This window comes from Otolemur garnettii, unplaced genomic scaffold (assembly GCF_000181295.1).
Source record: "Otolemur garnettii isolate 467f Iridium unplaced genomic scaffold, OtoGar3 scaffold00111, whole genome shotgun sequence".
In the NCBI taxonomy this organism is placed as follows: domain Eukaryota; kingdom Metazoa; phylum Chordata; class Mammalia; order Primates; family Galagidae; genus Otolemur; species Otolemur garnettii.
The window spans coordinates 2,689,844-2,698,807 of record NW_003852506.1 but is presented as its reverse complement, the minus strand read 5'-3'; the positions used below and the strand labels follow the sequence as shown (position 1 = coordinate 2,698,807).

The following is an 8,964-nucleotide window of genomic DNA, read 5'->3' as shown; positions in this document are numbered from 1 at the left end:
CATTTTTAAGACATAGAAGAAGCTTAAATGCATTTTGCTAAATGAAGGAAGGCAACCTGAAAAGGTTACATTCTGTATGACTCCAACCATATGCCATTCTGGAAAAGGCAAGGCCATCAAGATAGTAAAAAGATCAGTGTTGCCAGGGGTTAGGGCTGGGGAACCCTCTGGCTCAAATCTCAGTGAATGGAATGAAGAGTGCAGAGGATTATTAGGACAGTGTAACAAAAAGGATAGCATTGCTAATAAACTATGTAATGAAGAAAAATAAACTATCTAACAGAAAGAAAAAAGGAAAGATCACAGCCCTTTGATTAACCACCTGTAGCTCAATTCCTTGTCTTCAGAATTAACCACCTGTAGCTTAAATTGTTTTATTTGAGAGTTTGTTTTCATAGCTCCTGAAAAGAACTGAGAAGATGGAAGGAGCATGACCCTTTCCCCACATCTGCCAGACCACATTCCAAGGACCCTGATAAGCAGCCACAAGCACAAGAGAGGGAGGAAAAGGAAAAACACGAAGGCGGCCATTTTCACAGCTGTGTCCTGCTATCAGTAGTGATAAACTTTTTTACCCCTTCTAATTCCCAATAAAAACACTGTGCCGACATAGGCGCAGCCTGGCGTGTCCTTGGACTGAGAGTGGGGCGTCCAGCTTCTAGCTCGGAACTTTGGTACTGTCAGCAACCAAAGAGTAAAATTAAATATGAGTGATATTGAGAAAGGCAAAAAGATTTTTGTTCAGAAGTGTGCCCAGTGCCATACTGTGGACAAAGGAGGCAAGCACAAGACTGGGCCAAATCTCCATGGTCTCTTTGGGAGGAAGACAGGTCAGGCTGCTGGCTTCTCTTACACAGACGCCAATAAGAACAAAGGCATAACCTGGGGAGAGGATACGCTGATGGAGTATTTGGAGAATCCCAAGAAGTACATCCCTGGAACAAAAATGATCTTCGCTGGCGTTAAGAAGAAGGGAGAAAGGGCAGACTTGATAGATTATCTCAAAAAAGCTACAAATGAGTAATAGTTGGCCATTGCCTTATTTATTACAAAAGAGAAATATCTCATGGCTTTTTTTTTATGTGTACCATAATTTGATTGGTCTCATTTACCAGAATTCAGATCATGAATGAGTGACAGACTATTTTTGTTGGACAGTCCCAATTTAACTGAGACTGGCTTGTGCTTAAATGAATATGATCGGTTTTTTGGATTTTGATAGTGATTCCAGTTCAGTAAATGTAATCACTGTTTTCCATTTCTAAAGATATGTTCAGATTTAATCAGTGATGTTTACCTTTTCACAAAGGTAGTCAATTGCCATCCCAAAGCCTATTGAAGACTGGTTTTATATTAAGATTTTATAACTGATTATGTGAATATATTTAAATACTGGAGAAATCCCCTCACTTGCTTGGTCTCAGAACCAAGCAAGACTCACTGATGTTTTAATTGGTGTTCGTTAGCCTGTTAAAGGTGAGGGCTGAAGAGAAGGTAGCAATGTTTACTTTGTACTTTTGATCTTTATTATGCCAATCTAATTTCCCTGGATCTACTAAAATGCTGCCTTTTATTTATCAACAGGCATTTTAGTGTGGTTTATGGTTTATGGTCAAATAAAGAATATTTAACATTTCTCTTATTTTATAGACAATCTATAAGGTCATGCTTTTAAAAGTCAATATGTCAAGAAATGGCAAATTAAACTTGAATTATTTACTACCAAAGAAAAAAAACACTGTGCCATTGGGGCCAGCACTTCTTCTTTCCTTCTTTTGTATCCCATGTCCTTCCAGTCCCCCAAAGTAAAATAAACTTTCTGGCCAAGTGCACTGGCTCTTGCCTATAATCCTAGCGCACTGGGAGGCTAAGGCAGGAGGATTGATTGAGCTTAGGAGTTCAAGACTAGTCTGAGGAACAGTGAGACCCCCATCTCTACTAAAAATAGAAAAATTACCCAGGCCTTGTTCAGGGCACCTATAGTCCCAGCTACTTGGCAGGCTAAGGCAAGAGAATCACTTGAGCCCAGCAATGTGAGGTTACAGTGAGCTATGATGACTTCACTGCACTCCTGGGACATCAGAGTGAGACTGTTCTAAAATGAAATGAAATGAGCCTTCTTTCTTAAAACTATTCTTTGTGTCAAGAATTCTTTTTCATTCCACACTGTAAATTCCCACCCTGACAGGAACTATGCTGCATGACACCATAAAAGTGGTTGCATGACATTTTGCATTTAACAAAACCTATAGAACTTACAACAGGAAGAGTGAGCCCTGATGTAAACTATGAACTTCAGTCAATAATAATGTATCCATTATTGAACAATGCTAACAAATGTTCTGCACTAATACAAGATGTTTATAATAGGGGAATCGGCAGAGTGCAGCATAGAGAAGTTAAGAGGAGGTGCATAGAACTCTCTAGACTTTCCACTCAGTTTTTCTGTAAACCTAAACCTGCTCTAAAAAAGGAAGTCTATTAATTAAAACAATTATGAAAAATATCCCCTCAGCCCACCTCATTCCTCTGTTCGCTCATGCAAGAAAACTTCTTCAAAGTTGCTTTCTCTCATTCCTAGCCTCCCATTTCCCCCAAGCCTCTCTTTCTGTATTAGCTTCCTACCAATGCTGTAATAAATGATCACAACCTTAGTAGCTTAAAAAACACAAATTTATTATCTTAGAGTACTGTCAGGACCACACTCATCTTGAAGCTCTAAGGGAAAATCTGTTCCTCACTTTTTTCTACCCTGTAGAGGCCTCCTGCATTCCTTGGCTTGTGGCCTCTCATCCTTTACCTTTAAAGGCAGCAGCACAGCCTCCCCTTACGTCTGGCCTCCTCTTCCATCTTTCCTTCTTTCTCTGATTCTGATCCTCCTACCTCCCTTTCTTGCAGCCCTTGACATGACTTTGGGACCACCTGGATAATCCAGGATTATCTCCCCATCTCAGGACTCTTAATTTAATCACATCTGAAAAATACTTTTTGCTATACTAAATAATCTATTTACGGGTCCTGGGGACTAGGACATAGACATCTTCAGGAGCCCGTTATTTAGCCTATCACACTTTCTACCTGGGCTGTACTGAACCAGCTCTTGTCAAGAGGTTACTGGCACCTGTGAGTTGCAAAGGCTAATGGTCACTTCTTCATCCTTGCTTGTCCTGTCAGCCGTATTCAGCAGAGTTGATCACTCACTCGTTCTTGAGAAATTCTTTCCTCTTGGCTTATGTGACCTCTAATCTCTATGTTTCTGAGAATCCTGACTTCACAACTCTGTCTAAATGTGGAAGTAACCTAGGCCCCAGCCCTCCGACCGCTTCTCTGTCTGTACTTTAGGTAAACCCAATGCAACTGATTGCTTAACATTCCAGCTCTATCTCTACTGAGCACCCAGAAATTTACACTTCACCCGGTGCCTTTTTACTGAGGCCTGACATTATCTATCTCCCTGATGTCATCATTGTGTGTCGTCAATACCTGTTTACTTTTAAATAATCACAAACTTCATAGGAAAGTTGAACTATAACACAAAAAACCTTTTCCTGAGGAATTACCCGGTGCCCCATCACCCCTAAATTCTTTTCTATTTACTTCCTATAAACAAGAACATTGCTCCACCTAACTACAATACAACCAAAAAAAAAAAAAGATCAGGAAACTAACTTTGATTGAGATGATAATCCATCTTATCCTGTGTCCCCCTTCAAGTTTCACCAGGCACTTCCTTGCCTTCCTGAAGTAGGTGTTCCAAATTTACCTTGTACTTTCTCTGCCCCTGACTTGGAATCAGCCCTTTCTCCAAGGAACCTATTACTTTTACTGAGGACTTATATCTAGAGTAAGGTGACCAGATTTTAACATTGGTAAAGTGGGACACCATTGACTGGGAGGAGGGGGCAGGTTTTTAATTAAAAATTTAAAAATTTAATCTATATGGAGCAACAAAAATTTTCATAGAACACAAAAATAGTATTGTAATATATATTTTTTTAAATTTCAACATAAGTACAATTTACCAATATAATACATTAATAAAAATTATGTATAGGAAGGCGGCTGTGGTTCAAAGGAGTGGGGCACCAGTCCACCTGGGCAACCTTGCCCAGGAGGGGAGTAGGGAATTTATATTAGTTTTTTCATTTCCAAATGAAGTTACATTAACCTCTTCATTCCCAAATGGAGTTACATTAACCTCTTCGGTATATTCCCTTCCCATTCTCCCGCTGTTCCCTAGCTTGTCGTGCATTCTTTCCAAAAATTGGGACTTTTTAAAAACGCCACCAGATGTGGGACAAGTTGTTAAAAATCAGGACTGTCCCGCCAAAAGCAGGACATCTGGTCTCCTTAATCTAGAGTCAAAGATAGATATAGGCAAGTTCATCACTATTTGAGTATTGTCCGGCTTTGCTGAGGGCAGGGCACAAGGGTTGCGGGGGTGGGCATGGGGCTGGGGTGGGGTGTGCACATACACACTTATATCTCATAGGCCAGGATTAGGGAAAACATTTATACACACATTCGTATCTGTATTTACATCTGTCTGTGGATCTACCCGTCTGTAGAAAATCATGTGTTCATGTCAACACTTCCAATTTTAACCCCACATCATAGGGTTAGTTCTAGTCTCTCCTTTTCAGTACTTGTAACTTCCTTCTCAGACAGATTTTATTTTTACAGCAAAGAAATGAATGTGAAAGCCAGACCAGATTTTTTTTCCTGAAACAAAGACCATTATCAGCTCATTTTGAAAAAATACTGTGTGTTCTGAACACATACGAGAATCGAATACACTGGATGAGTATTTGTAAACAATCGTTACAATTTCCTAGAGCTTATTATAATTGTTATTATTATTACTATTTTGAGACAGAATCTCACTCTATCACCCTGGGTAAAGTGTGGTGGTGTTTTAGCTCACAGCAAAATGTAACTCCTGCGCTCAATCGATCCTCTTGCCTCAGCCTCCAGAGTAGCTGGGACTACAGGTACTCACCACAGTGCCTGACTAATTTTTCTATTTTTAGTAGAGGCCAGGCCTCACTTTTGCACAGGCTGTTCTCCAACTCCTGAGCTCAAGCCATCCACCAGCTTAGGCCTCCCAGAGCACTAGGATTACAGGCTTGAGCCATGATACCTGGCCTGTTGGGGGATTTTCTAACTACCTTTCTGCTCTTAATTTCTAGTTTAATATCATTAAGATCTGACAGCATACTTTGAGTGATTTCCATTCTTTCAAATTTGTTAATGTTAATTTTATGGCCCAGAAGGTTGCTATTTTAATGAGTGTTCCATGTGAGCTTGTGAGTATAGGTCTGCTGTTGTTGGATGAAGCAGTCTATCAATGTCAATTAGATGCAGCTGATGGATGATGCTGGGCAGTTCAACTACGTATGTCCTTACTGATTTTTCTTTATGCTGGATCTGTCAATTACTGATAAAGGGATGTTGAAACCTCCAGCTATAATAGTGGATTTGTCTATTTCTCTTTGCAGTTCTATTAATTTTTGCCTCATGTATTGTATTTTGATACTTTGTTGCTAAAGTGCATTAAGTATAACAACAAGTATAACAAAGTATAACATTAAGTATTGTTATACTTTCTTGGAAAATTGATTCTTTTATTGTTAGCTAATGCCCCTTTTTTTTTTGGCCGGGGCTGGGTTTGAACCCACCACTCCCAGCATATGGGAGGGGCACCCTACCCTTCTGAGCCATAGGCGCCACCCACTAATGCTCTTTTTTGAAAAAAACGTTTTGAGACAGAGCCTTGCTATGTCACCGCAGCTAGAGTACAGTGGCATCATCAGAGCTCACTCCAATCTCAAATTCTGAGCTCAAACAATTTTCATGCCACAGCATCCAGGAGTAGCTGAAACTACAGATGCATGTCACTACATCCAGTCAATTTTTCTATTTTTAGTAGATATGGGATCTCACTCTTGCTCAGATTGGTCTCAAACTCCTGACCTCAAGTGGCCTTCCTGCCTTAGCCTCCTAGAATGCTGGGATTACAGGCATAAGCCACATGCCCAGCACTAGTCCCCCTTTTTACACCCTGATAATTTTCTCTGTTCTTAAATCTGCTTCCTTTTGATTAATGCTAAAATGTCAGATATTTCTCCATTCTTTTAAATTTAACCTATCCGTATCACTATATTTAAAGTGGGTTTCTTATAGACAATATGTACTTGGTTCTTGTTTTGTTTTTATGCACTCTTTTGATCTCTGTCTTTTAATTGGTACAGTTAGAGCATTTATTTAAAGTTATTACTGATACTGTTAAGATTAATATCCATCATAACTATCTTCCATTTATTGTACTTGTTCTTTGTTTTCTGGTTTGTTGCTGTTGTTTATCTTCTACTCTTTCTGATTTCCCCGGTTTTAATTGAACATTTTTATATGATCCCACTTTCTTTCCTTGAGTATTAATTATACTTCTTTTTAACATATTTTTAGTGATCACCTTAGGGCTTGTAATAGGCGTTGCAACTAATCTAAGTCCAGTTTCAAGGAACACTATACCACTGGGTACTGAACAGGTGCCTTATAAGAGGATATTCCCAATTTCTTCCTCTCATCTCTATAACATTGCTACTATACATTGCAATTTTCCTTAAGCTATAATCATCCAATACTTTGCTGCTGATATTACTTTGGATAGTTATCCTCAACTTCATAAAGAACATCTATCAAAAACAGCTATTGTGAACAGCTATGCACAAAACCCAGGAAAGCTCTTTACTTATCATTAATGATTTATTATAAAGGATACAACTCAGCAACAGCCAATTGGAAGAGATGCACAGGGCAAAGTCGGGGAAAGGGGCGGTGAGCTTCCCTGCCCTCTCTGAGCGCACCACCATCCCAGCCTTTTGATGTGTTCACCAACCTGAAGCTCTTCAAACACTGTTGTTCAGGGGCTTTTATGGCGCTTTCATCATGTAGGAATGATTAATTATTAACTTAATGTCTAGTCCCTCTCTCTTCCTGGGAATTTGGGGAGGGATGGGGCTGGAAGTTCTAGGCTTTGTTGATAATAAGGCTTAGTCATTTTATGACCAGCCCCCATCCCAGGGCTATGTAGGGGCCCACTAAAGGTAGCCTCATTAGAGCTCCTATCATCCCTATCACTCAGGAAATTACAGAAATTTAGAAGCTCTATGTCAGGAACCAGGATGAAGACCAAATACCTTTCTACAATAACACAGAACCTTTAGCAGATTACTCACGGTAATTTTAAATTCCCGGTCTGATAATTCCAAATTCTCTGTCATACCCGAGCCTTATTCTTAAGATTGCTTTGTCTTTGCAAAATTTGCTTTGTCTTTGCAAAATTATGTGGGTTTTTTCCTTCTTTTTAGTATGTCTTGTAATTTTTTTGTTAAAAGCTAGTCATAATGTATTTGGTAATAGGAACTGAGGTAGATAGATAGTCCTCTAGTGTTAGGAATTAGGTTTATTGTTTGCTGTAGCTGTAAGTGTCAGAGGCTTTAGTTTTACCTACTGTCCTCATTTTTGCCTCCCTTGTTGTCTTTGGATTTTCCTAGAAATAGCTTCGTAAGTGAAGTTATATTCCACTGTTATTATCCTGGAGTCCTGTTGACATATTAGTAAGATATTGAGAAGGGAAAATATTCTATAGCCTTTTGATTATATCTCAGGTGTTTTTTTGTGTGTTTGTTTGTTTGTTTTTTAATGGGCCTGAGTCTCTGGACTGTGACTTTCAGAGGAGTTTCTCTTTCCTTTTTCCTTTAATTTTGCTAGACGAAAAAGCTAAAGGGGGTTGAGTTGTCTATTTGCCCTTCAGGTAGGTCAGATTAGGTTCTGGTAAAGTAATTTTCCTTGAGGACAGGTTTTTGTTACAAAACAGTCTGGGTATATTTCAAAATGGTTATTTTACCCCTTCCTGGGGCTGAACAGAAGGGAGTTTTTCTCTGTTCTTTACCATGAGAACCTGGCAAGGCTCCTTGGAGTAAAACTCATGAAAGTGGAGGGACCCTCCCACTAAGACTAGGCCAGCAAGAATTTTTAACTTTCAAGCTAGTCCATTCTCAGTCTTTAACAATTAGCTAATTATTGTTTATGTTTTCCAGTGGTTTAAAGCAGTGGTCCCCAACCTTTTTGGCACCTGGGACAGGTTTCTTGGAAGATGATTTTTCCACAGATAAGAGGGGATGGTTTGGGGATGATTCAAGAGAAGAGAACCTGTATTTGCAGCCACTCCCTGATGGTAGCATCACTGCCTCAGCTCCCCCTCAGTTCATCAGGCGTTAGATTCTCAAAAGGAGTGTACAACCTAGATCCCTCGTATGTGCAGTTTGCAGTAGTAGGGTTCATGCTCCTATGAGAATCCTGTGCTGCTGCTGACCTGACAGGAGGCAGAGCTCAGGCAGTGATGCAAGCAATGGGGACCAGCTATAAGTACAGGTGAAACGTCCCTCGCCCACCTACTGCTGTGACACCAGTAACAGGATATGAACCAGTACCTGTCCACTGTCCAGGGACTGGGGATCACAGGGTTAGAGGCTTCTCTGCACTTCTCTGTTTTCCAGTTTTTGGGGATTTCAGTTTGCCCTGTGACTCAATTTACTGAGGGAAACAAGAAGAGTTGTTGGGTTTTAGTTTATTCAGCTTTTCTCTTGTTGCAGGAGTGGAATGACAGCTGCCAACCAAACCCTTTGCATCTCAGGATGGACTGTGCTTGTTTTTAAAAATCATTTTCCAGATTATGTATGGAAAAATATTTACTGTAGAACACTTGGAAAGCAGAAGAAAAGAAAAGAAAAATCACCTACCATTGGCCAATCTGCAATAAGTCACAGGTAACATTTTGATACATTTCATGTTTGACATACATGTTTATATAAAAGGGTAGAGGCAATACAGCCAGGACATTTGCATTAGCTTTCCCCCAATTTTCACAGACTATTTCTGCAAATTCTCTAAAACTGTGAC

At 39.7% G+C, this 8,964-nt stretch overlaps 2 protein-coding genes across 4 annotated transcripts in view; both read left to right on the top strand.

The window, feature by feature from the left end:
* Positions 1 to 706: 706 nt before the first annotated feature.
* Positions 707 to 1,071, top strand: LOC100946237 (cytochrome c-like). Its single transcript, XM_012809683.2, has one exon. It carries the CDS (start codon positions 707 to 709, stop codon positions 1,022 to 1,024), a length of 318 nt encoding a protein of 105 aa, XP_012665137.1. The 3' UTR covers positions 1,025 to 1,071.
* Positions 1,072 to 7,084: 6,013 nt separating this feature from the next.
* Positions 7,085 to 8,964, top strand: part of IFNAR2 (interferon alpha and beta receptor subunit 2) — a 39,199-nt gene continuing 37,319 nt past the window's right edge. For 2 of the 3 annotated variants that reach the window (XM_023517420.1, XM_023517424.1), the window contains exons 1-2: positions 7,085 to 7,239; positions 8,658 to 8,831. The gene's annotated coding sequence lies outside the window, so the exon portion shown is untranslated. Of the gene's footprint in view, positions 7,240 to 8,390; positions 8,528 to 8,657; positions 8,832 to 8,964 lie in introns of those variants that run through there. The other variant, XM_023517421.1, reaches the window with a different exon arrangement.

Excerpts from the sequence above, each read along its gene's own strand:
- LOC100946237 (XM_012809683.2), top strand. The coding sequence starts at position 707 with ATGAGTGATATTGAGAAAGGCAAAAAGATTTTTGTTCAGAAGTGTGCC.